Raw genomic sequence first — 27,798 nt, 5'->3', positions numbered from 1 at the left:
AACGAAACAAAACGAAAATGTTTCTAGTGCACAACTCTAATCTGTAACAATCTTCGAATTTAAAGCAAGTCCAGTAAATATTTCCCCATTTGAAAGCAAATAAAACTTTCAATAGGGGCATTTTATACTTGGCCTTATATGTCTCAGTTCCTCATTGCTTTGTTACAGTGTGTAACCAGGTTATAGAGGGATGCCACATAGCACAATAATAATATGCCTCATCATCCAATGTACATTGCTTAATAGTTAAGTAACCAGTGTTTTGTGAGCTGTCCTTAGACCCAGAAAACCGATCGGGGACTCCTGTTCCTTGGTGTTTCCGACTGTCACTATCATACCATAGGAGATACCGAGGTTTATCCCCTTCCTTCTGTTGATACCAGTACACATAGCGATCACTTATGCTGAATCCCTGAACTGTACAGGAGATTATCACTGTGTCCCCAGTGGAAACTGATGTGGACGCTGACTGTGTCACGGTGACCTGAGTAGCACAATCTGAAATGAAAAAATACAATGCCATGGATAGATACAAGCACATATTGAATGAAAGTGTTCTTTCTATTTGTCCCATCTTACATTTGCAGAAAAAGACCAAAGTGTAGAATAAAGCAGCCCAGGACATGTTGCTTGTGAACCCAGAGACCTCTGATGTGTATCCACCTCCTCGTATTGATTATAAGGAGTCACAAAGAGCTTGATGTAAATGTGATCAGATCTGATAGGAGGCTACACCAGGTGGGCAGATCCTATATTGGCCACAGCCTGAATTTCAGTATAAAATCCTGCTGATATCTCAAGGGGAAACATATACAATGTGACACTGACATAAAGAGAGTTAAAAAAAATGATTCAGTGTCACGAGAACAAGCAGGCGTTCACTGTGTCTATGAGACCAGCACAGTCCCATAGACTTACATTATGAGTCTGTCCTTGTCACAGGACACAGAGTCGGAAGTTATAATACATACAGGAGTTTCGGCATTCCTTTTTGGAATTTGTTTTTACATCATTCACTGTGAAGTATAAATGTGTTTAACTTTGTATTGGACCTTAAAGGGGTACTCTTGTGGAAAACAATTTCTTTTAAATCAACTGGTGCCAGAAAGCTAAACAGATTTGTAAATCACTTCTTTTAAAAAATCTTAATCTTTCCAGTACTTATCAGCTTCTGTTTAATACAGAGAAAGTTCTTTTTTAGAGTTTTGGAGTTCTTTTCTGTCTGTCCACAGTGCTCTCTGCTGACACCTCTGTTCATGTCAGGAACTGAGCAGGATAGGTTTGCTATGAGGATTTGCTCCTGCTCTGGACAGTTCTTTCAAAAAGAAAATCATTTTCTCTGTAGTGTACAGCAGCTGATAAGTACTGGAAGGAATAAGATTTTTTAATAGAAGTAATTTACAAATCTGTTCAACTTTCTGGCACCAGCTGACCCCTTTAAAACAGAAGAGGCATAAGGTTGAATGCAAGTTTCATTAAGTGCCACTTTTTTCATCAAGACAAGTATAAACAGTGTTAACTATATCTATTTTTTTTATTTTTTTATTACAGCAGTATGAGACACACATTCTTGATCTTTTTTTTTTACTTTTAATATATCCTTATGAGAGCATGTTTTCGGCCTGTAGTTTTTATTGGGGGTATGCTAACTTTTTAATATTTATTTATTAATTAATTCATTTATGAATAAAATTATTTTAGACTCCACAGAAAATTCCTTCTCTCTCCCCTTAAAACAATTACATGCCAAACCAGGTTTCTATATACATACCACACCCAGTTACTTTTGCCTCTTTTCTTCTGGGTACCTCACACATATCCAGTACTGTACCAGTCATAGTGTGCCCCTCATCTAATACAGTGCAACCGCAGTATACCCTTCTATTCATTCACTACAAGCCTTAGTGTTACCCTCATCTTATACTGTATGTGGTATGGGGTGGGATGCAGGGCAGATGGAATTACCCTGGGTGCAGATGGCATTAACCCCTTGTATTCGTGATGCCAGGGCATGGTTTATCCTCAATATCCCCTAAAGGTATACCGCTGGATCCTGGGCTAGGCATGGAGGCAATAATGACTCCGGCGCCAAGTTACGGATAACGGTAGCTTTACTGAGGTTAAACAGGTAGAAAAGTCTATACAGTTCAGTCAGGCCCCCAAAGGTGACCAGTGACTCAGAGACCTTAAGGGCTTGCTGGGACTTGTAGTAGATGGGGTCAATTTAATGCAGGCCACGTTGACTTGACAAATGATGACTGTGACTGACTTGACTTGTGACTGATGACTGACAAGACTGTGACTGTGGCTTACTTGCAGGTTTGTAGCTTGTAGCTGCAGCCTGGACTTGAGGTCTCCTATGACTCTGGGCACACACATAGGCACAAATTTACTGGACCTCAGCAGGAAGCAAGAGATAGAGCAGAGGCTCCACCCAGGGATTTTATGGGGGAAGCTCTGGGGGAATCCCATTGGTCACCCTTAAGTCACCTGGTCACTGATACCTCCTGGGTAACAATCACATGACAACTCACATGGTAAATAGTCTTAAAGTGACAAGGCTTTCTTCACACATTACACAGTATAATACATAATAAACATATTTACATGGGGGACAGATGCAAGGGGGGCCCAGGGTAAACTGAAGGGAGGCTGCCTGACAGGGCAGAAAGGGTACGGGCTAACACCTCCCGCACTGGGCCACCACAAACTCCCCCTATTAAACACAGCCGTCCTCGGCGCCCACTGGAAGTGGCCACTGGGGCCTAGACTGACAGTTCCTGGGGCATTATTGCCAAATGTCCTTCACAGGTCTGTATAGTTAACAACAACAGGGGACGAGTCCATTTAGCACTTTGGTGGAAATGTCCATACATGCTCCTTTGGGAAATAAACTGGTAAACACATGGGATTCATTACACTCTAGACACTGAAACACATTATTTGCGGATTGGGCTGCCAGAGGCTATCTACCCAATGCCTTACTAAACACTTCATACATACATTACATACATACATACACACATCACACATACACATCATACATATACACATACATTTAAACACATCATACATACACATATCATACATACACCTGCCACGCCCCCCCCACATCATACATTACATACATATATGCATACACACACATCATACATATAAACATCATACATGCACATATCATACATACACATATCATACATAAACCCGCCGCGCCCAACCCCACATCATACATTACATACATACACACATCACACATACACACACATCATACATATACACATACACACATCATACGTACACATCATGCATACACATATCATACATACACCTGCCACTGCCCTCCCCCACATTATACATTACATACATACACACATCATACATACACACACACACATCACGCATACACATATCATACATACACCCACCGCTGCCCCCCCCCCCACATCATACATGACATAAACACATCATACATATACACATGTCATGCATACACATATCATACATACACCTGCCGCTGCCCCCAGATCATGCATTGCATACATACACACATCACACATACATAAACATCATACATATACACACATCATACACACACATCATGCATACACATATCATACATAAACCTGCTGCTGACCCCCCACATCATACTACATACATACTCACATCACCCATACACACATCATACACACACACATCATGCATACCCCCGCATCTGCCCCCCCACATCATACATTACACACATACACACATCACACATACACAGACATCATACATATACACATATCATGCATACACATATCATACATACACCTGCCGCTGCCCCCACATCATACATTACATACATACACATCACACATATTATACACATACATATTCCCACATCATACACACACATCACACATATACATCAAACATTACATACATACACACATCACACATATTCAGATATCATGCATACACATATCATACATACACACCTGCCACTGCCCCCAACATCCTACATTACATACATACACATCACACATATCATACACATACATATTCCCACATCATACACACACACACACACACATCACACGTATACATTCCATCTTGATTGTATGAAGCACAACTAGTGCGAAACGACTGCTGTAGCCTCATTTCTTCTGTACCCCCTGTCTGTCCCCCCCCCCCCCCCCCCGCTACTATGGAAGTATCATTGAGAAATAAAGAAGATACTATGAAGATGGTGTGAGTCGCTGTCTCTTTACTTTTTACTACTTGGATATGTGCATGATGAACTGTTCAGACTGAGCACCACCGTATCTCTAAACATTCAGCAACTACCGTATATAGCACATTGTAACCACATCTAATTTATGAGTGACAGTGCCAAACAATACCTATCTTTTTGCATTGACACATCTACTTCCAACCACTCCCCCTCCCTTAAAATTTTAGCATTTTTCTTTTTTTTTTCTTTGAAGCTCTCTGCTTGTAAGGAAAATAAGACCTGTGGAAAAAGAAAAATGGGGAGAGGGCTGCTCCTCGTGTATTACCCAGGGTATCTGTGTCCCAATCAGGGACTAGGGGAGCCACGAATGTATAAAATGGCTGCTCACCAGATATATGTAGAAATAGGCATATCACCCCTTAGGGTTAAACAGAATATGGAAGCGAACTACACGGCCCAGGGTCCAACGGGAGAGGATGAAATCTTTGTTCCGCCCACCTTAAGTGGGTGTTTATGCTTGTATACATAGCACCCCTGGTGCTACTGTGTGTATGCCAATCTGAGGAAGGAGGAAATACCTTCCGAAACGCGTCATTGGAAGCTCTATTAATAAACATAGGGGGGGATTTATCAAAACCTGTCCAGAGGAAAAGTTGCCCAGTTGCCCATAGCAACCAATCAGATCTCTTGTTTCATTTTGCAGAGGCCTTGTTTCAAATGAAAGAAGCAAGCTGATTGGTTGCTATGGGCAACTGGGCAACTTTTCCTCTGGACAAGTTTTGATAAATCTTCCCATAGTGCCTCCAGGCACTTTACTTTCCATACATATTCGTGTTTCATTAACCTGGATCTGCAAACAGCGCCTAGACAAGGTTCCGCTTTTTTCTCTTCATTTCTTCTGTAAGGAAAATGGACATACCAAATAAATTATATATTGATTCACATATACAATATGTCTACTTTATATTTGCATCATAAAGTTGACATGTTTTTACTTTTGGAAGACATCAGAGGGCTTCAAAATTCAGCAGCAGTTTTCAAATTTTTCACAAAAGTTTCAAAATCAGAATTTTTCAGGGACCAGTTCAGTTTTGAAGTGGATTTGAGGTACCCTCATATTAGAAATACCCCATAAATGACCCCATTATAAAAACTGCACCCCTCAAAGTATTCAAAATAACATTCAGAAAGTGTGTTAACCCTTTAGGTGTTTCACAGGAATAGCAGCAAAGTGAAGGAGAAAATTCAAAATCTTCATTTTTTACACTTGCATGTTCTTGTAGACCCAGTTTTTGAATTTTTACAAGGGGTAAAAGGAGAGAAAATCCCCCAAAATTTGTAACACAATTTCTCTTGAGTAAGGAAATGCCTCATATGTGTATGTCAAGTGTTCGGAGGGCGCAGTAGAGGGATCAGAAGGGAAGGAGCGACAGTGGGATTTTGGAGAGTGAGTTTTTCTGAAATGGTTTTTGGGGGGCATGTCACATTTTGGAAGCCCCAATGGTGCCAGAACACAAAAAAACCCCAACATGGCATACTATTTGGAAACTACACCCCTCAAGGAACGTAACAAGGGGTAAAGTGAGCCGTAAAAACCCCACAGGTGTTTGACGACTTCTACTTAACTCTGTTTCGCAACCAGTGTGCCTCCCAGCTGTTGCAAAACTTTAACTCCCAGCATGTACGGTTGTATTTTTGTAACAGCTGGAGGCACACTGGTTGCAAAACACTGAGTTAGGACACAAACTCTCTTTCACAACCAGTGTGCCTTCAGCTGTTGCAAAACTGCAACTCTTAGCATGCATTGACAGCCAAAGGGCATGTTGATTTCAACAGGCATCCCGGTCCGGTCCCCACCCAGCGAGCAACGGGGACCGGAATTCCCATGGGCGTAACGGGACGTCAGGGCATACCCGCACGCCCGTGGTCCTTAAGGGGTTAAAGAGCCGCAATACATGAAGGGTTTCTTAGGCTATTTTCAAATTTGAAAATATTCACACAAAAAATCTCAGTGAGGACATTCCAGAGTCTGCAGGTGCCGGTCTAATATGCCGGTGCTAGGACCACACGGGAATGCGCCGTCTCATAGATGGCTATGCATTCCGTGCGGAGTCTGCAGAAAGAATGGAACAGGTTCATTCTTTCTGAGGACACAGAATTTAGAATTCTGTGCCAGAAACAGCAGAATCCTATTGAATTCAACGGGACTCCGACATGTGAACATACAGTCATGGCCGTAAATGTTGGCACCCCTGAAATTTTTCAAGGAAATGAAGTATTTCTCACAGAAAAGGATTGCAGTAACACATGTTTTACTATACACATGTTTATTCCCTTTGTGTGTAATGGAACTAAACCAAAAAAGAGAGGAAGAAAAGCAAATTGGACATAATGTCACACCAAACTCCAAAAATGGTCTGGACAAAATGATTGGCACCCTTTCAAAATTGTGGAAAAATAAGATTGTTTCAAGCATGTGATGCTCCTTTAAACTCACCTGGGGCAAGTAAAAGGTGTGGGCAGTATAAAATCATACCAGAAAGCAGATAAAAAGGGAGAGAAGTTCACTTAGTCTTTGCATTGTGTGTCTGTGTGTGCCACACTAAGCATGGACAACAGAAAGAGGAGAAGAGAAATGTCTGAGGACTTGAGAACCAAAATTGTGGAAAAATATCAGCAATCTCAAGGTTACAAGTCCATCTCCAGAGATCTAGATTTGCCTTTGTCCACAGTGCGTAACATTATCTAGAAGTTTGTAACCCATGGTACTGTAGCTAATCTCCCTGGGCGTGGACGGAAGATAAAAATTTATGAAAGGTGTCAAGATGGTGGATAAGCAGCCCCAAACAAGTTCCAATGATATTCAAGTTGTCCTGCAGGCTCAGGAAGCATCAGTATCAGAGCAAACTATCCGTCGACATTTAAATGAAATGAAACGCTATGGCAGGAGACCCAGGAGGATCCAACTGCTGACACAGAGACATAAAAAAGCAAGACTACATTTTGCCAAAATGAACTTGAGTAAGCCAAAATCCTTCTGGGAAAACGTCTTGTGGACAGATGAAACCAAGATTTTAGGTAAAGCACATCATTCTACTGTTTACCGAAAACGGAATGAGGCCTACAAAGAAAAGAACACAGTACCTACAGTGAAATATGGTGGAGGTTCAATGATGTTTCGGGGTTGTTTTGTTACCTCTGGCACTGGATGCCTTGAATGTATACAAGGCATCATGAAATCTGAGGATTGCCAATGGATTTTGCGTCGCACTGTTCAGCCCAGTGTCAGAAAGCTGGGTTTGTGTCCAAGATCTTGGGTCTTCCAGCAGGACAATGACCCCAAACACACCTCAGAAAGCACCCAGAAATGGATGGCAACAAAGCGCTGGAGAGTTCTGAAGTGACCAGCAATGAGTCCAGATCTAAATCCCATTGAACACCTGTGGAGAGATCTTAAAATTGCTTTTGGGAAAAGGCGCCCTTCCAATAAGAGAGACCTAGAGCAGTTTGCTTAGGAAGAGTGGTCCAACATTCCGGCTGAGAGGTGTAAGAAGCTTATTGATGGTTATAGGAAGGGACTGATTTCAGTTATTTTTTCCAAAGGGTGTGCAACCAAATATTAAGTTAAGGGTGCCAATAATTTTGTTCAGCCCATTTTTGGAGTTTGGTGTGACATTATGTCCAATTTGGTTTATTTCCTCTCTTTTTTGGTTTAGTTCCAATACACATAAAGGGAATAAACGTGTATAGCAAAACATGTGTTACTGCAATCCTTTTCTGTGAGAAATACTTCATTTTCTTGAAACATGGGTTGCCAACATTTACGACCATGACTATAGCCTTATTCTCACACAGCCATCCCTTTCTATAATTCCTTTTTTTTTTACCTTGCCCTTGTGTTCAATTTTCTCACAAAAAGGAAAAGCACATATGTTACACTAAATAACTTTTTTTTTTTTCTTTTCGTGATACTTCTTATTGTTTTCTACATTGGTTAGGAAGATTTGTCAATTAGATAAGATGTCTGATTGTAGGGGTCAGAACACTGGGTTTGGGAGGTTGTAGTTGTGGCGTCACACCACACCCCATTGTGACATCATGCCACGCCCCCTCCGTTCATATTATTCAGAAGGCTAGGTGTCTGCACAGAGATTGGGGGGGGTCGGTCCCAGCGGCAGGCCCCTGCGATCAGACATCTTATCCCCAATCCAATGGACAGGGGATAAGATGTCTAGCAATGGAGCCCTTTAAGGCTAGGTTTCCGCTTGTTTTTCTTTTTTCACTTGAAAAAATTTCGTGAAAACTGCAACTGCTTTTTCCTGCGTTTTTGCAGTTTTTCTGGCCTTTTTCAGATGTGTGTTTGCCTGCACAGCTTATGCTAGGCAGGAATTATACAGGCAGGAGTTACCGGAGAAGATTACCGGAGATCCCCTGCATGGAAGGGGACAAGGTAAGTACTGTTGTCATCAGTGCCACCTGCACTACCTGTCGGTACCGACAGCTTAGTGCAGGTGACACTGGTGACAGATTTCCTTTAAAAACTCCATTTCCATATCTTAAAATATTGAACATATTTGTCTGGTACTTTCCTCTCTGATCAGGAGACCACTCTAAGGTTAAGTTTCAACTTGTTTTTTTTTTTTTCTGTGGCCCAAAAAAAAAAAAAAGCCAGAAAAACCGTCACAGTATTTTCTGTTTGCCGTTTTTTCTTGTGCTTTTTCTGGTGTTTTTTGCCTGTGAGTGGAAATTGCATTTTGGTGGGTACCGAAAAAAAAAAAAAAAAAAAAAAAAATGAAAGCAGTAATTATAGAAAAAAATGTATTTATGTGGCTGGGCAGGGCACTGAAAATGTAGCCGACAATAATAAAAATGTAGTGTGTGTTTTTATACTTTTTTTCTTAATTTTTTTAATATTTTTTAGGTAGTACCTCTACTCCCAGCATGGAACACACTGTTCCATGATGGGAGTAGTAGTTCCTCTACTAATAGACAGATCGCCCTGGGTGTCACTCCGGGCACCCGATGCGATCGTCCATAATATAGCGGAGATGTGGAGCCGCTCTATACAGCGCTCGCATCTCTGCACTATACTTTGGGTCAGCCAGTGATGTGAATAGAACTTCCCCTCACTCATTCATATTTTCCACCTATTGGCTGCCACCATCCGGCCAATCCCCACTCTCAGCGGGAAATATGAATGAGTGAGTGGCCGGCAGGAGTACAGAGCAGAGAAGCGAGCGCAGGAGAAAGCCGCTCCACATCTCAGGGATAATCGCAGCAGGTGTCAGGAGTGACACACACTGTGATCTGTCCTTAACTGCAGGTACTACTGCTCCCAACATGGAGCACACTCTGCTCCATGCTGGGAGCTGTAGTACCTGCAAGAATAGACAGATCGCAGCAAGTATCACTCCTGACACCTGCTGTGATCCTCCTGTATAATGTATAGATGTGGCCGGCCGCTCTTCTATGGTCCCCTGCACTGACGTATATATACAGCTATTCATATTTCCCACAGAAAGTTGTGATTGGCTGAAACCATCTGGCCAATCACAACTCTCTGCGGCAAATATGAATATATATATATATATGTGTGTGTGCAGGGGACCATAGAAGAGCAGACGGCCGCATCTATACATTATATAGGAGGATTGCAATGGGTGTCAGAAGTGACACTCGGGGCAATCTGTCAATTAGTACAGGTACTTCTACTCCCATCATGGAACAGTGTGTTCCATGCTGGGAGTAGTAGTGGTAGTACCTAAAAAATAAAAAAGTGAAAAACACACACACACACTACATTTTTATTATTGTCGGCTACATTTTTAGTGCCCTGCCCGCCCACATAAATTGATCCCTGTTTAAAAATGAATTAACATTTAGTTATAAAAAAAGATACATTACGTTAAATATATTTTTTTCCCTCACTACTGTATCTTTTCTGGTACCCTATAAAATGTTATTAACCCCTTAAGGACCAAGGACGTACCAGTACGTCCTTGGTCCTGCTCTCCTGATATAACGCGGGGTTACACAGTAACCCCGCGTCATATCACGGCGGGCCCGGCGTCATAGTGAAGCCGGGACCCGCCTCTAATAGCGCGCAGCGCCGATCGCGGCGCCGCGCGCTATTAACCCTTTAGCCGCGCGCTCAGAGCTGAGCCGCGCGGCTAAAAGTGAAAGTGAAAGTTCCCGACTAGCTCAGTCGGGCTGTTCGGGATAGCCGCGGCTAATCGCGGCATCCCGAACAGCTGACAGGACAGCGGGAGGGCCCCTTCCTGCCTCCTCGCTGTCCGATCGCCGAATGACTGCTCAGTGCCTGAGATCCAGGCATGAGCAGTCATGCGGCAGAATCGTTGATCACTGGTTTCTTATGAGAAACCAGTGATCAGCATAGAAGATCAGTGTGTGCAGTGTTATAGGTCCCTATGGGACCTATAACACTGCAAAAAAAAAGTGAAAAAAAAAAGTGAATAAAGATCATTTAACTCCTCCCCTATTAAAAGTTTGAATCACTCCCCTTTTCCAATAAAAAAAAAACACAGTGTAAATAAAAATGAAAATAAACATATAGGGTATTACCGCATGCGGAAATGTCCGAATTATAAAAATATATCATTAATTAAACCGCTCGGTCAATGGCGTGCGCGCAAAAAAAGTCCAAGATAGTGCATTTTTGGTCACTTTTTATATCATTTAAAAATGAATAAAAAGTGATCAATAAGTACTATCAATGCAAAAATGGTACCGTTAAAAACTTCAGATCACGGCGCAAAAAATGAGCCCTCATACCGCCCCATACACGGAAAAATAAAAAAGTTATAGGGGTCAGAAGATGACAATTTTAAACGTATTAATTTACCTGCATGTAGTTATGATTTTTTCCAGAAGTCCGACAAAATCAAACCTATATAAGTAGGGTATCATTTTAATCGTATGGACCTACAGAATACACATCAGGTGTCATTTTTACCAAAAAATGTACTACCTAGAAACGGAAGCCCCCAAAAGTTACAAAACGGCGTTTTTTTTTCAATTTTGTCGCACAATGATTTTTTTTCCCGCTTCACCATAGATTTTTGGGCAAAATGACTGACGTCATTACAAAGTAGAATTGGTGGCGCAAAAAATAAACCATCATATGGATTTTTAGGTTGCAAATTTGAAAGAGTTATGATTTTTTAAAGGCAAGGAGCAAAAAACGAAAATGCAAAAACGGAAAACCCCCCGGTCCTTAAGGGGTTAAAAAAGGTATCTCCATCAATTTTTTGGATCACTAAAGTCCGAAAAAGAATAAAAACCGCCTGAAAAAACGTCAAAGCTAAAACCCATATGTCGTTTTTCTTGGCATTTTTTTTTACTACCATAGACTTCTCTGGGAGAAAAATGCCACGATTTCAGGGGAAAAAAACACCATCGGCTCAACATATTGCGACTTTGCAAAACCGCCAAGGAGCTAAAAAAGAGTGAAAAAAAAACAAAAGGATAAAAAAAAAAAAATGCCAAACTGAAAAACGCAAAGTGGAAAAAGAATTCAGCGATTTTTCATTGATTTACGGCTAACATCTGGTCACAGCATATTTTCAATGAAAAAAACGGCATTGGGCCGTTTTGGCATTTTTGGGGGGAAAAAACGCACACAAAAAAACAATTAGAAACTTAGCCTCAGGGTTTGCTGTCTAGTATAATGCAGTTGTTCATTTGCTGTTCTGTCTGTAGTAATAAGAGGGAAGATATTTTGTGTAGAGTTCAAGTCAATCGTTACCACTGTGTTACCTGTAAGTATCATCAAAGTATGTTAAACAATAATAATCCGCATCATCCTCTTGTTGCACACTAGAGATCACCAAATGCCAGCGTCTGTTGGGCACATCATCGGTCACTGAGAAGCGATCAGGAATCCCTGGTCCTTTGCCCTGTGTGCTACCCGTTCTATAGTGGTACACCATTCTTATAACTTTGTTCTTTTGCTGCAGCCAGATGACTCTGTAAATGTTAAAGTCTTTCCCTGTGTTCAAAGTGCAAGGAATCTTAGCTGGTTGACCAACCACAACCTCTTGAGAAGGTGTCTGGACCAAGACAGGCTGGAAATCTCCATCTGGAAAAAATAATGTTATAAGATAAAGACTAAATAAAGTGTGTGTGTGTGTGTGTATATATATATATATATATATATATATATATATATATATATATATATATATATATATTGTCACTTTAGTAATGGATAAACCTGCTTCATACTGTCTATTTTATGTTTATAATCCTTACATGAGAAATGAGTCACCAGTAATACAAAGGCTGGAGCCCAGAGCATGATGAGGAACATGAGGAACTCTGCAGAAGATGTAGATGGTTTTTGAGATCAACCTGATCTATTTATCTTTCAGAAATAAAAAATAATAAAAAATATGCAAATGTCTTATAAATCAGTATGTAAATATCGCACCATAAAGCAGTGGTGCAGAAAAGACAGAGTAAGTCACTTCAACACATGGCATCACACCAGCTCTATCTTTATAATATTTCTGTATTTCATCTTAAAAAATTTCTTGTGTTCTTTCTGAAAATAACTTATCTCAAGACCGTTAATTATAACGAACTGTGCAACAACAGGACCTAATAACTTATTATTATTCCTAAAGCCTAAGGATGTAGATGCAGCTGAAATATTATGGCGCCATCTAGCTGCCTCTGGATGATCATCAGGCCATAGACTTTAAAGGGGTACTCCGTTGAAAACCTTTTTTCTTTTAAATCAACTGGTGGCAGAAAGTTAAACATGTTTGTAAATTATTTCTATTAAAAAATCTTAATCCTTCCTGTACTTATTAGCTGCTGAATACTACAGAGGAAATTATTTTCTTTTTGGAATGCTCTCTGATGACATCACGAGCACAGTTCTCTCTGCTGACGTTATTATAATAATAATAATGCTTTATTTATTGTTGTCCTTAGTGGGATTTGAACCCAAGTCCCCAGCACTGCTAACCACTGAGCCACCATGCTGCCCTTCGCATACATCTGGTATGCATCTGCTATGCATGGTTGCTAAAATGGACAGAGATGTCAGCAGAGAGCACTGTGCTCGTGATGTCATCAGTGTTCCAAAAAGAAAGGAATTTCATCTGTAGCATTCAGCAGCTAATAAGTACTGGAAGGATTAAGATTTTTTAATAGAAGTAATTTACAAATATGTTTAACTTTCTGCCACCAGTTGATTTAAAAGAAAAAGGTTTTCACCGGAGTACCCCTTTAACAGCAAAGATTGGACGAACATGACGCTTACTTCTAGCAGCTCTATACAAAGAAATGGAGTTCAGTTGCAATTTAAGACATATCCCATAGACAGAAGTGGTGCTGTTCATGGAAAATAAGAAGACAATTTTTTATAATCTTAGAACATTTTGTTTATTGTTGTTTCATTTTTCCAGTTTATTATTTAGATTGTTTTATCATGTGCAGTGTAGAAAAGATCTCCAGTTGCTGTGTGCAGGCTATTTGCTGCCAATAAATCTTATTGCTGCTTAATGTTAACCCCTTAAGGATGTTTTCGTTTTTTTCCTCCTTGACTTTTAAGAGACATCACTTTTTAATTTTTCTATCCACAAAGCTATATACAGGTTTGTTTTTTGCAGGACCAATTGTACTTTGTATTGAGAATTTAAATGTTTCCATAAAATGTACTGCAAAATGTAAAAATTACTATTTGTAGGGGAAAATTTAATAAAACAACGCGATTTTGCAACTTTTGGGATGTTTTGTTTTTTTAAAACAGTGCTCTTTATGGTAAAACTGACATGTAATCTGTGGGTGAATATAATTAAAGCAATACCCATGTTTTCATGCTTTTCTATTATGGTACTCAAACTTTTTTTTAACAAAATGAGTATGCTTAAGGCTACTTTCACACTGCCGTTACTCCCCTTCAAGAATGGCTGTCAAAGTCTCCTTTTTATTTTTCTAACTTTAACAGCCGTTCTCATAACAGGGAGAATAACATAATAATATAATAATAATAACATAATAACATAATAATAATAATAACATATCTCATAACATAACATTTACTTTTATGGGGGCCGCCGGGACTTGTTATGAATAATGGGAGAAAAAGACACATATGGTGTAATTTTCCTCCCGTTTTCAGCCCGGCTCTCCCAGCGGCCATCACACTGCCTTGCACTAACGGCAGTGTGAAAAGGGCCTAAAATTCTTATATTTTAATAGTTCAATACAATACAGGAATTTCTGAATGCGGTGATTAGAGATAAGCAAATTTTTTTAAAAATTCAATTCGGACAATTTGCTGAATTTTCCGAAAAAATTTGGTTCGATCCGAATTTATTTGCGGCGAATTGCTATTAAAAACGGCTATTTCCGGGCTACAGAGAGCCTCGATAGGGGTGTAGAATGCTTTGACTTGTCGTAACACGCATAAGGAGTGTGCTGTGTTTGTGAAATAATACTGTTATTCAGTATGACATGCAGCAGTGCACCCCAGTGCAGCAGTAGAGTCGCTGAGTAGTACACCCAAAAGTGTACTCTCTCTCTCCCTTCCCTGTCAGTGCTTTTCTGCAGTGATTTGGGCTAGTGGTGAATCGCTGCTGTAAAGCTGCTTTCTGTGCAACACACACACTGCTCTTTCTCTGCTATAAAACACTCTCTCTGTGCAATAAAATACTAAAATGGCAGGCTTCAGCGATAGCTGCTGATTATATAGGGCTGTGACAATCCAGGGGTGACTGGCTGCTGATAGGTTGCATGCTGCATGTGATTCAGGGTCATCCCGCCTACCCGCCTTCCCAGAGTTCCTTGCCCCATATCCTCACATGTGGAGCTGCCATTTTAGATGCCCTGGAGCCTGGACCGCACTAAATGGAGTTTAATAAAGCGTTTCGTTTTATCGAATCGTGGCGATATTCAGATTCGTTACGGATCAAACTTTTCATGAAAATCGTAACGAATTTGGATTTGTCAGATTCGATTCGCTTATACCTAGCGGGGATACCATATTTGTTTATTATTCCCCCCCCCCCAAAAAAAAAATAGGAAAAAGAGGGTGATTTGAAATGTTATTAGGGAAGGGCCTTTTTTATATCTTAAAAACCTTTTTCATCATTTTATTTCCCCAGTAAGCTATTACATGCTATCATTAGATTCACTGAGCAGTTAGCTATTACATAGCATTGCTCAGTTTGAGGCAGCCTCCAACAGCAGATCGCAGTGGGACCTGCACAGACTGCAGGAGAAGGACTCTACCAGGGAAAAAGATCGGACCCCCACAGTAATGTTGCCATGTTTAAAAGAAAAGATATCGTTATACTACAGAATATTCTGTACTTTATTACCTAGTCTCCTGATCTACTGATATTGTAATAGGGGTACAGAAGATGTCTCTGTGGCTCTTCACAGGGCATATCTCACATCTACTGAACCTCTATACAAAAGTGGGGAGTTACTATTTTGTACTATGAAGAAGGACATCATTTAAAATGTCCCTGTTATTTAAAAAAAAACTTTTAACATGTCACAGAGACATGTTGAAGTTTTGATCAGTTGGAGTCTTAGTGTTCAGACCACCACCGATTATTAAAACGAGAGGGGAGAAGGGTTTCGCTGTTCGCTTCACTCCCCAATTTGTTGCGTTCTCCACCCAATAGCAGGAGATGGGCTCCATTATTAGCTGATAAAGTCCCCTCTCCTGCAACTGGACAGAGATCACAGAAGGCCGGGGAGGAAGTCTACAGTTGTGTGCTTCTCCTGGCTATATCTAGAGATTGGTGGGGGTCGGAATGATGATCGATCAAAACTTTGACTTGTCTTTGTGATATGTAAAAAGTTTTGTTAAGACAGGAACACTTTTAACCCCTTAAGGACTCAGGGTTTTTTCCGTTTTTTCATTTGACATTTTTACTCCTTACCTTTAAAAAATCATAACTCTTTCAGTTTTTCACCTAAAATTCTATGTGACAGCTTATTTTTTATGCCATCAATTCTACTTTGTAATGACGTCAGTCATTTCACCCAAAAATGTACAGCGAAACAGGAAAAAAAATCATTGTGCGACAAAATTGAAGAAAAAACACTATTCTGTCACTTTTGGGGGCTTCCGTTTTTATGCAGTAAATTTTTCGGTAAAACTGACACCTTATTTTTATTCTGTAGGTCCATACGGTTAAAATGATACCCTACTTGTATATTTTTGATTTTGTCGTACTTCTGAAAAAAATCATAACTAGAAGCAGTAAAATGTATATGTTAAAAATTGTCATATTCTGACCCTTATAACTTTTTTATTTTTATGAGGACGGGAAGGTGTGAGGGCTCATTTTTTGCGCCGTGATCTGAAGTTTTTATAGGTACCATTTTTGTTTTGATTGGACTTTTTGATCACTTTTTATTCATTTTTTTATGGTTTGAAATGTGACCAAAAATACGCTATTTTGGACTTTGGAATTTTTTTGGCGCGTACGCCATTGACCATGCAGTTTATTTAATGATAAAGTTTTATAGTTCGGACATTTACGCACACGGCGATACCACATATGTGTATATTTATTTTTATTTACATGTTTAATTTTTTATAATGGGAAAAGGGGGGTGTTTTGAACTTTTGTTCAGGAAAGGGTTAATACATATTTTTTTTACACAATTTTTTTTGTAGTGTTATAGCCCTCATAGAGGGCTATAGCACTGCACACTTTGATTCATTGCACAGATCCCTGCCATGGGTTACCATGGCAGCAATCAGTGTTATCGGCACTTGACTGCTCCTGCCTGGATCTCAGGCACGGAGCAGTCATTCAGGGATCGGACGCTGAGGAGGCAGCTAAGAGCCCTCCCGGTGTCCTGCTCGCTGTTCGGGACGCCGCGATTTCACCGCGGCGGTCCCAAACAGCCCGACTGACTAGCCGGGATAGTTTCACTTTCACTTTAGAAGCGGCGGTCAGCTTCTAAAGGTGATCGGCGATGTGTGGTATTAGCCGCGGGCCCCGGCCGTTGATGAGCGCCGGGACCGACGCGGTATGATGCAGTATCGTGGCGCGACCCCGCTTCATATGGCGGGAGCCGGCGCAGGACGTAAATATACGTCCTGCGTCGTTAAGGGGTTAAAGGGGTACTCCGGTAGAAAACATTTTTTTTTTTATCAACTGGTGCCAAAAAGTTAAACAGATTTGAAAATTACTTCTATTTACATATCTTAATCCTTGCAGTGCTTATCAGCTGCTTTACACCCAACAGGAAATTGTATAGTTCTTTTCAGTCTGACCACTGTGCTCTCTGCTGACACCTCTGTTCATGACAGGAACTGTCCAGAGCAGGAGAGGTTTGCTATAGAGATTTGCTTCTAATCTGGACAGTTCCTGACACGGACAGAGGTGTCAGCAGAGAGCACTGTGGTCCAACAGAAAGGAACTATACAACTTTCTCTGTAGAATACAGCAGCTGATAAGTACTGGAAGAATCTCCAGTACTCCAGGCCCTAATACATCTTATCCCCGATCCAAAGGATAGGGGATAAGATGTCTGATTGCGGGGTCCCGTCATTGGGGACCCCCCGCAATCTGTCATTCAGCACCCACCTTTGCGAGCTCTCCGCAGCGCTAGAGGCTCCGAGTGTGCAGCATGACGACCAGTATCGTGACGTCACACTCCGCCCCCGTGTGAAGTCATTTACAAATCTACTCGAATTCATATTGTGATTTCTATCTTCCCCCCTTTTTTTTTTTTTTTTTTTGAACATGTGCTGCACTCTTCCCCACCCCCTCAGTCCAAACCTATATAGGTGGTAATTAGCCACACTAGGGCCATTTCACTCCTAGCTGCCTCCCAGTCTGACTGGGAGAGCAAGGTAAGTGAGCCTTTACACCTTGTTCACACTGGTGTGGTGCGGGGCGGCGTCTGTTGCTGCCGTGGCGCTGTGTCTGCGGGCGGGTGCGGCCTATAGACTGGTTTGAGAGGCATTGGGGCCGCTCTGCCAGTGGGTCGCTCCCCCCCCCCCCCCCGTGGGCACCTGTGTCGTGGCGGTGGTGGTCGCCGCCCGGTGCTACGCCATTTTATGCTAGGGACGTTAGGGACCCACTCTAAATAGGTGGCCTTGACGTGGCGAGTGGGCTTGTACTTTTTGATCAAAAATGTATACTAACAACCTGTTAGTTTTTGATATTATGCTGAGAAGCAATCAGATCATTATACAAGATTGTAGATGTGCGACCAGGTCTGTATTCTACTCGAATTCATTTACAAATCTGTTTCACTTTTTGTCACCAGTTATATGTGCTATGTTTATTGGCATGCTCCTCTCCCCTCCAAAACATGTATACATTTCCAAAGCCACACACACCAATTTTAGACATTCTACTTGACCCCAGCCTTCTTTTGCAGGTGTGTCAGGTATTCAGGCACTAATATGCTCCAATGACACAGAACATATATTATCTCAAACTACCAATTTTAGTCTGTTCTTTGTTCTAGTTTCACTTCTCTGTAGAAATGTATCGCTGTGCTTGCTCGATTCCCACACAGCACAGTAGTAAACTGCCTCATCCTCAGTCATAACCCCCTTGATGGTTAAATAACCAACGTTTTTTGAGTTGTCTTTAGATCCAGAAAACCGAGCGGGGACTCCTGTTCCTTGGTGTTTATTACTGTCACTATAATAACGCAGAAGATATTGAGGTTTATTCCCTTCCTTCTGCTGATACCAGTAAACATTTTTGCCACTTATGCTGACTCCACTAGCTGTACAGGAGATTATCACTGTACTCCCAGCAGACACTGATTCCGAGGATGACTGTGTCAATGTTACCTGGGCAGCACAATCTGAAATACAGAACAAATGTCAGAAAACAGAATAATGTGAACATCAATAATAAATCTAATGTTCGGTTTCCAGCAGATCCAGTCATACTTGTGCTAATATAGACAAGAGCGAGGAAGAAGGCGGCCCAGGACATGTTACTTGTGAACTCAGCCAGAGATCTCTTCTGTGTATCGCTCTGCTATGTCTTATATAGTTTATATATATGTAAATGTGGTCATACGTGATAGGATGCTGCATCCACGTATAACTCCACCTCTGTAATATGGCGTACATAAAGCAGACCCCTCTAAATAATCCAGGCCACTATGAATTTATATCTCCCAGGTCCTCTTGCTTGCGTGCCAGTCATTGCATGCGAGATGGACGTTTATTTAACAGCATAAAAGGTCTACTCATTAGGTCTCCATTTTGTGAACGGACAGTATAAGTGTCACGTGTTATCTATGCTCTTATCTTGTTGTTCCTCCATGGTGTGGTGATTTCACTACAAGTAAATTTTACTATATAGTTGATTTTGCTACACAATTTCAAGGATTGATATGACGATACAGTATATATATATATATATATATATATATATATATATATATATATATAGCATGCAGTGCATCACTAGCTCTGGGCATCTGGAGCAGGAGACCTGGATATTTGATCCTATGTCCTGCATCCTGCTATTCTTCCTATGCAAATTTTACTTTCAGCTATTTTCAGATCCACGGGCAGTGGCGTTGCTAGGGTTGGTGTCACCCGCTGCGGTAGAAAATGGTGTCACCCCCATACCTACCCCCTCCTCCCAGTAAGTTTTTAGCCTGTTGTGACAGACACCACTGTTGTAGCGCATTGTGAGAAATTCCAGTATAATAATCAGATATACCAGTTGCCACAGAATGGGAAAGTGTTAAAGAAGTTTTCACCATTTAAATATACAGCTCCCAGAATTTACTTAAAGGGGTACTCCACTGGAAAATTTTTCTTTTATATCAACTGGTGCCAGAAAGTTAAACAGATTTTTAAATTACTTCTATTTAAAATCTTAATCCTTACAGTACTTATAAACTGGTGTATGCTCCACAGGAAGTTGTGTAGTTCTTTCCAGTCTGACCACAGTGCTATTTGCTGACACCTCTGTCCATGTCAGGAACTGTCCAGAGCAGGATAGGTTTGCTATGGGGATTTGCTCCTACTATGGACAGTTCTTGACATGGACAGAGGTGCCAGCACAGAGCACTGTGGTCAGACAGACAATAAATTAAAAAAGAAAAGAACTTCCTGTGAATCGCTTATACAGCAGCTAATAAGTACTGGAAGGATTAAGATTTTTAAATAGAAGTATTTTACAAATCTGTTTAACTTTGTAGCACCAGTTGATAAAAAAAAAAGTTTTCCAGTAGAGTACCCCTTTAAGCAGTGGTGAGGTTATGCTGGGAGTTGTAGTTTCACTGCCCTAACTGTAGAACTGACAAGTGACTACAGCTCTGATAGGACATAGAGAGGAGAATGTACAATGATATCAGTGATTACAGGTGACGTCTTCTCTATAGTGAGGAGAATACACAATGATATCAGTGACTACAGGTGATGTCTTCTCTATAGTGAGGAGAATACACAATGATATCAGTGATTACTAGTGTTGAGCGGCATAGGCCATATTCGAATTCGCGAATATTCGCGAATATATGGACGAATATTCGTCATATATTCGCGAATATTCGCATATTCGTTATATTCTCGTTTTATTTTCGTATATGCGAAAATCGCGTATGCGAAAATTAACATATGTGAATATTGACATATACAAAATTAGCATATGCGAAAATTCGTATATGCGAAAATTAGCATATGCTAATTTTCGCATATGCGAATTTACGCACGCCAGTCTCACACAGTAATATTACAGCCTTCTTTACACCACACAAGCTGGAAGCAGAGAGGGGTGATCACTGTGATGTGTACTGTGAAGAAAAAATGTAAATAAAAAAATGAATATTCGTAATTACGAATATATAGCGCTATATTCGCGAAATTCGTGAATTCGCAAATATGCGATATTCGCGAATAATATTCGAATTGCGAATATTCGCGAGCAACACTAGTGATTACAGGTGACGTCTTCTCTATAGTCTTCCCTTATCTAATTCAGATGGTACATACCGCTAGGACTTGTTCCAGCTAAAACTTCTCTCTGCAGAATGTGACGCCCAGACGTCTCCTCATTATGTCAGCGCATTCTCATCCTCTATATGAAAACAAGTATTATTATAAACCTGCCAGACACTGTATCCTCTAAATATAATACTACTATACACTATACTCTTTGATTATAAACCTTCCATACACCAAACCATTCTGAATATACCAACACATACTGTACACTCTGAATATAAATCTGCCACATACTGTACCCCTGAATATAATACCGCCACACACTGTACCCTCTGAATATAATACTACCACCCACTGCGCCCTCTGAATATAATACTACCACAAACTGCGCCCTCTGAATATAACGTTGACATACAGTGCACCCTCTGAATATAATACCACAACCGCAGTAACACCCCTCAACATCCGTTAGCTGATGCTATTATTATATGCTATTATTATGTTACTGGAGGATGATGAGGGTGCTACTGACCATCCCCCCTGGCAGTATTACCCCCATCATCCATCGGCAGAATCATCCTCCTGGCAGGAGCACCACCATCATCCACCATTAAGATCTGCTGATGGAGGTGCTACTGCTGGGGGGGGGGGGGTGTTGCTGGTGGATGATGAGGGTGCTACTGCCAGGGGGGGAGCATTAGGTAGGCAGCAGTTCCCCCACTTTAGGTAGGCAGCAGTTCCCCCACATTAGGTAGGTAGCAGTTTCCCCACATTAGGTAGCATATTTTCCCCACATTAGGCAGCATAGATTCCCCACATTTGGTACCAGTTCCCCCACATTAGGTAGGTACCAGTTAGCCCACATTAGGTAGCAATTTCCCCAGATTAGGTAGCACAGATTCCCCACATTAGGTAGCAATTTCCCCACATTAGGTAGCACAGATTCTCCACATTAGGTAGCAGTTTCCCACATTAGGTAGCATAGATTTCCCACATTCAGTAGCACAGATTCCCCATATTAGGTAGCATAGACTCCCCACATTTGGTAGTACACATTCCCCACATTAGGTAGCAGTTTCCCCACATTAGGTAGCATAGACTCCCCACATTAGGTAGCATAGACTCCGCACATTTGGTAGTAGTTTCCCCACATTAGCCCGCAGGTTCCCTTGCAGGTTCCCCACAATGGGTCAAAGTCTCCCCACATTAGATTGCTGGTTCAACCCCCCCCCCCCCCCCCACACACACACACACAAAAAAAAAACACATACACACACAGAGACACACACACACACAAACAAACACACACAGTCAGAGAGACACACACTCACAGACAGAACCACACAGTCACACAGTCACACACACACACACACACACAGAGTAACACAAACACACACACAGAGTCACACAAACACACACACAGAGTCACACACACAGAGTCACACACACAGAGTCACATACACACACAGAGTCACATACACACACACAGAGTCACATACACACACACACACAGAGTAACACACACAAATACACACACACAGACAGTCACACACAGACAGAGACACACAGACAGAGATAGAGACAGACACACACACTCACCCATCCAGCGCAGCGATCCTTCTCTCCGGGTGCCCTGCGAGTGACGTCACTGACGTCCTCCTGCGCGGCCATGCGGTGGGACGTTAGGCCGGCGCAATCGAAGACGTGGGAGCGGAGGCCGGGCACAGTGCTGGTGAAGGCGAGGGGGTGGTGATGACGGACGGGCGCACAGTGCAGGTGAAGGCCGGGGGGGTGCTGACGGCAGGCGCACCGCACAGCGCAGGTGAAGGCGGGGGGGGGGGTATTGCTTTTGCTGAAGGACGGGAGGCCGGTCGGGCACAGATGGGGGGTGTCGGTGTAGCTGGAGAGGGGGGGTGGGTGCTGCGGAGCATCTTGGTGTCACCCCATTAGGTTGGTGTCACCCAGGGCGGGCCGCACCCCCCGCACCCCGGTCGCAACGCCACTGTCCACGGGACATATGACACTTTAGGTCTTTGATTTCTAATAAGCTAAAGCATTCATAAATTACACTCCTTTACTCTGAGCATCCTCCTTATCAGTCCCCGCTTCCCCATCTCTCTCATCCTGTCAGCTGCAGCTTTGCATGTCTGAAGGTGGCCACATGACCTGCATTGGTTGCTTCTGCTCCTATAAGAGTGACAGGATATGATAGGATACCCCTCATGAGTACCTTTTAAAGAGGTACTCAGGAGGAAAGAATATGTTTTTAAATTAACTGGTGCAAGAAAGTTATGTAGATTTGTAAATTACTTTTATGTAAAAATCTTCAGCCTTCAAGTACTTATCAGCTGCTGTTTGCTCCTTTTCTTCTCTTTTTGGCTCAGACTGCCATGACTGCCATCAGGGGCGGACTGACAACACTCGGGGCCCCGGACCAAAAAAAGGCAAGGTCCCATGCTAGTCTCTGCAGCTCGTCAATCTTCTGCCATGCCCCTATTCCACCCAAATCCCACACACAATAAACTAAAATTTATATATGTAAGAAACAATTTAAGGTAGGTAAATTTCCATGACCAATAATACTAGTATACAAGGAGTAAATATATACCACCACACAATAACTGGATAAAAACGCCATACTGTACTGAATAAAACCACTATACACAGACCAGTATACTATACAGGATCTGTATACAATATAAGTGATTAAATACAGGACCATATTGCGGTAGATATCATCTGCAGACAGGATCTGTACACCATAGAAGTGATTACAGTTGCATTTTGGGACTCACAATTATGCCTTTTCTGATCAGCGGCGTCCTCTTTTCTTCTCTGTCCGTATCAGACCGCCATGTGGATCTTTTATTATCGGCAGGACAAACATGTCAGACTCTGCATTTTTTCAGTGCTCTCCTCTACACAATCTTTCCATCTATAGGCCCACAAACTGTAATAATGCCCTTCTTGGTGTCCTGCACAGTAAAAGGGCAGGTAGGTAGGTAGCCAGGTAAGTAGGTAACTAGGTAGGTAGATCAGGAAGCCAGAGATGTAGGTAGGTGACAAGCCAGGTAGGTAGAGGGCTAGCTAGGTAGTTAGGCAGCCATGTATGAAGGCCAGGTATGTACATAGGTAGCTGGGTATGTAGGTAGTTAGATAGCCTGGTATGTAGGTAAGTAGTTAGGCATCCAGGTATAAAGTTAGGTAGCCCTCCCTTGCCTGTAGGTATAGACAGCAGAGTTAAACCCCCCTTCCCTGTAGGTATAGACAGCAGAGTTAACCCCTCCCCTTTCCTGTAGGTATAGGCAGCAGTGTTAACCCCCCTTCCTCAAAGGTATAGGCAGCAGAGTTAGCCCCCCACCTTCCCCATAGGTATAGGCAGCAGACTTAACCCCCCCTTTCGCATAGGTATAGGCAGCAGAGTTAAACCCCCTTCCCAATAGGTATAGGAACAGAGTTAACCCCTCTTTCTCCTTAGGTATAGACAGCAGAGTCCCCCACCCCCTTTCCCCGTAGGTATAGGCAGAGTTAAACCCCCCATTCCCCATAGGTAAAGGCAGAGTTACCCCCCTTCCCCAAAGGTATAGGCAGTTACCCCCCCCTCTTCCCCATTGGTATAGGCAGAGTTACCCCCCTCTTCCCCATAGGTTATAGGCAGTTACCCCCCCTTTCCCTATAGGTATAGGCAGAGTTACCCCCCCCCATACACTTTCCCCATAGGTATAGGCAAAGTTACCCCCCTTTCCTCCCCTTTCCCCATAGGTATGGGCAGAGTAACCCCCTCCCCCTCCCCCTTCCCCATAAGTATAGGCAGAATTAACTCCCCTCTTCCCCATAGGTATAAGCAGAGTTATCCCCCCCCGTTCCCCATAGGTATAGGCAGAGTTACCCCCCCCCACACTTTCCCCATAGGTATAGGCAGTTACCCCCCCCCCTTTCCCCATAGGTATAGGCAGAGTTGCCCCCCTTTCCTCCCCTTTCCCCATAGGTATAGGCAGAGTAACCCCTTCCCCTCCCCCCCCTCCCCCCTTCCCCATAAGTATAGGCAGAATTAACTCCCCTCTTCCCCATAGGTATAAGCAGAGTTATCCCCCCCCCACTTTCCCCATAGGAATAGGCAGAGTTACTCCCCCCTTTCCCCATAGGTATAGGCAGAGATAACCCCCCTCTTCCCCATAGGTATAGGCAGAGTTACCCCCCTCTTCCCCATAGGTATAGGCAGAGTTACCCCCCACACACTTTCCCCATAGGTATAGGCAGAGTTACCCCCCCCCTTTCCCCATAGGTATAGGCAGAGTTACCCCCCTCTTCCCCATAGGTATAGGCAGAGTTACACCCCCCTATTCCCCATAGGTATAGGCAGAGTTACCCCCCCTCTTCCCCATAGGTATAAGCAGAGTTACCCCCCCCTCTTCCCCATAAGTATAGGCAGAGCTACCCCCCTCCCCCTCTTCCCCATTGGTATAGGCAGAGTTACCCCCACCCCCTTTCCCCATAGGTATAGACAGCGTTACCCTCCCCTTTCTTCCCCTTTCCCCATAGGTATAGGCAGAGTTACCCCCCTTTCCTCCCCTTTTCCCATAGGTATAGGCAGAGTAACCCCCTTCCCCTCCCCCCTTCCCCATAAGTATAGGCAGAATTAACTCCCCTCTTCCCCATAGGTATAAGCAGAGTTACCCCCCCCCCCTGTTCCCCATAGGTATAGGCAGAGTTACCCCCACCACACTTTCCCCATAGGTATAGGCAGTTACCCCCCCTTTCCCCATAGGTATAGGCAGAGTTGCCCCCCTTTCCTCCCCTTTCCCCATAGGTATAGGCAGAGTAACCCCCTTCCCCTCCCCCCTTCCCCATAAGTATAGGCAGAATTAACTCCCCTCTTCCCCATAGGTATAAGCAGAGTTATCCCCCCCCCACTTTCCCCATAGGAATAGGCAGAGTTACTCCCCCCTTTCCCCATAGGTATAGGCAGAGATAACCCCCCTCTTCCCCATAGGTATAGGCAGAGTTACCCCCCTCTTCCCCATAGCTATAGGCAGAGTTACCCCCCACACACTTTCCCCATAGGTATAGGCAGAGTTACCCCCCCCTTTCCCCATAGGTATAGGCAGAGTTACCCCCCTTTTCCCCATAGGTATAGGCAGAGTTACCCCCCCCCTCTTCCCCATAGGTATAAGCAGAGTTACCCCCCCCCCTCTTCCCCATAAGTATAGGCAGAGCTACCCCCCTCCCCCTCTTCCCCATTGGTATAGGCAGAGTTACCCCCACCCCCTTTCCCCATAGGTATAGACAGCGTTACCCTCCCCTTTCTTCCCCTTTCCCCATAGGTATAGGCAGAGTTACCCCCCTTTCCTCCCCTTTCCCCATAGGTATAGGCAGAGTAACCCCCTTCCCCTCCCCCTTCCCCATAAGTATAGGCAGAATTAACTCCCCTCTTCCCCATAGGTATAAGCAGAGTTACCCCCCCCCCCCTGTTCCCCATAGGTATAGGCAGAGTTACCCCCCCCACACTTTCCCCATAGGTATAGGCAGTTACCCCCCCTTTCCCCATAGGTATAGGCAGAGTTGCCCCCCTTTCCTCCCCTTTCCCCATAGGTATAGGCAGAGTAACCCCCTTCCCCTCCCCCCTTCCCCATAAGTATAGGCAGAATTAACTCCCCTCTTCCCCATAGGTATAAGCAGAGTTATCCCCCCCCCACTTTCCCCATAGGAATAGGCAGAGTTACTCCCCCCTTTCCCCATAGGTATAGGCAGAGATAACCCCCCTCTTCCCCATAGGTATAGGCAGAGTTACCCCCCTCTTCCCCATAGGTATAGGCAGAGTTACCCCCCACACACTTTCCCCATAGGTATAGGCAGAGTTACCCCCCCTTTCCCCATAGGTATAGGCAGAGTTACCCCCCTCTTCCCCATAGGTATAGGCAGAGTTACACCCCCCCCTATTCCCCATAAGTATAGGCAGAGTTACCCCCCCCTCTTCCCCATAGGTATAAGCAGAGTTACCCCCCCCCTCTTCCCCATAAGTATAGGCAGAGCTACCCCCCTCCCCCTCTTCCCCATTGGTATAGGCAGAGTTACCCCCACCCCCTTTCCCCATAGGTATAGACAGCGTTACCCTCCCCTTTCTTCCCCTTTCCCCATAGGTATAGGCAGAGTTACCCCACTTTCCCCATAGGTATATGCAGAGTTACCTCCCCCCCACTTTCCTCATAAGTATAGACAGAGTTTCCTCCCCCCTTGCCCATAGGTATAGGCAGAGTTAATTAAAAAAAATATGATGCTCACCTGATGTCCCACGCAGCGATCTCCTCAGCAACAGGGGCCCGCATCTTCTCCCCTCCACAGTACGGGCGCCGATGAGTGACGTCATCGGCGCCTGTACTGCATGCTGCGTGGAGGTCACGTCTCCTCTGTGTAATGCCTTCTCCTGTATGTGCGTGTATCGCACATACCGGAGAAGGTAGCGCTGTCTGCTGGGGATCTGGAACAAGTGTCACGGCTTCTCAGTATCGTCGGCGGCGGGCACTTAACCCGACCGGGCCCTCGGATGACATCTAATTGGACCGGCCAGTCAGTCCGCCCCTGACTGCCATGATTACTTCTTTCAGCCGCGACATCTTAGACTGTGCATTTTTCCAGTACCACCTCTACACTGTCT

General features: G+C 43.2%; 2 protein-coding genes and 1 gene segment (V, D, J or C); all 3 read right to left on the bottom strand.

The window, feature by feature from the left end:
* Positions 1-27,798, bottom strand: part of LOC130282796 (immunoglobulin lambda-1 light chain-like) — a 271,573-nt gene that overhangs the window by 48,397 nt on the left and 195,378 nt on the right.
* The window catches only part of LOC130282791 (immunoglobulin lambda-1 light chain-like), a 108,449-nt gene that overhangs the window by 38,891 nt on the left and 41,760 nt on the right, over positions 1-27,798 (bottom strand). The gene's annotated exons all lie outside the window — the stretch shown is intronic.
* VPREB3 (V-set pre-B cell surrogate light chain 3) lies at positions 129-636 on the bottom strand. Its single transcript, XM_056531628.1, has 2 exons — positions 580-636; positions 129-498 (listed from the first exon to the last, which is right to left on the bottom strand). The coding sequence occupies exons 1-2, from the start codon at positions 623-625 to the stop codon at positions 152-154; spliced, it is 393 nt and encodes a 130-aa protein (XP_056387603.1). The 5' UTR covers positions 626-636; the 3' UTR covers positions 129-151.

This window comes from Hyla sarda, chromosome 1, assembly GCF_029499605.1.
Source record: "Hyla sarda isolate aHylSar1 chromosome 1, aHylSar1.hap1, whole genome shotgun sequence".
Taxonomy (NCBI): Eukaryota; Metazoa; Chordata; class Amphibia; order Anura; family Hylidae; genus Hyla; species Hyla sarda.
The sequence above is the reverse complement of the archived record's forward strand: the minus strand, read 5'-3'. Positions and strand labels throughout refer to the sequence as shown.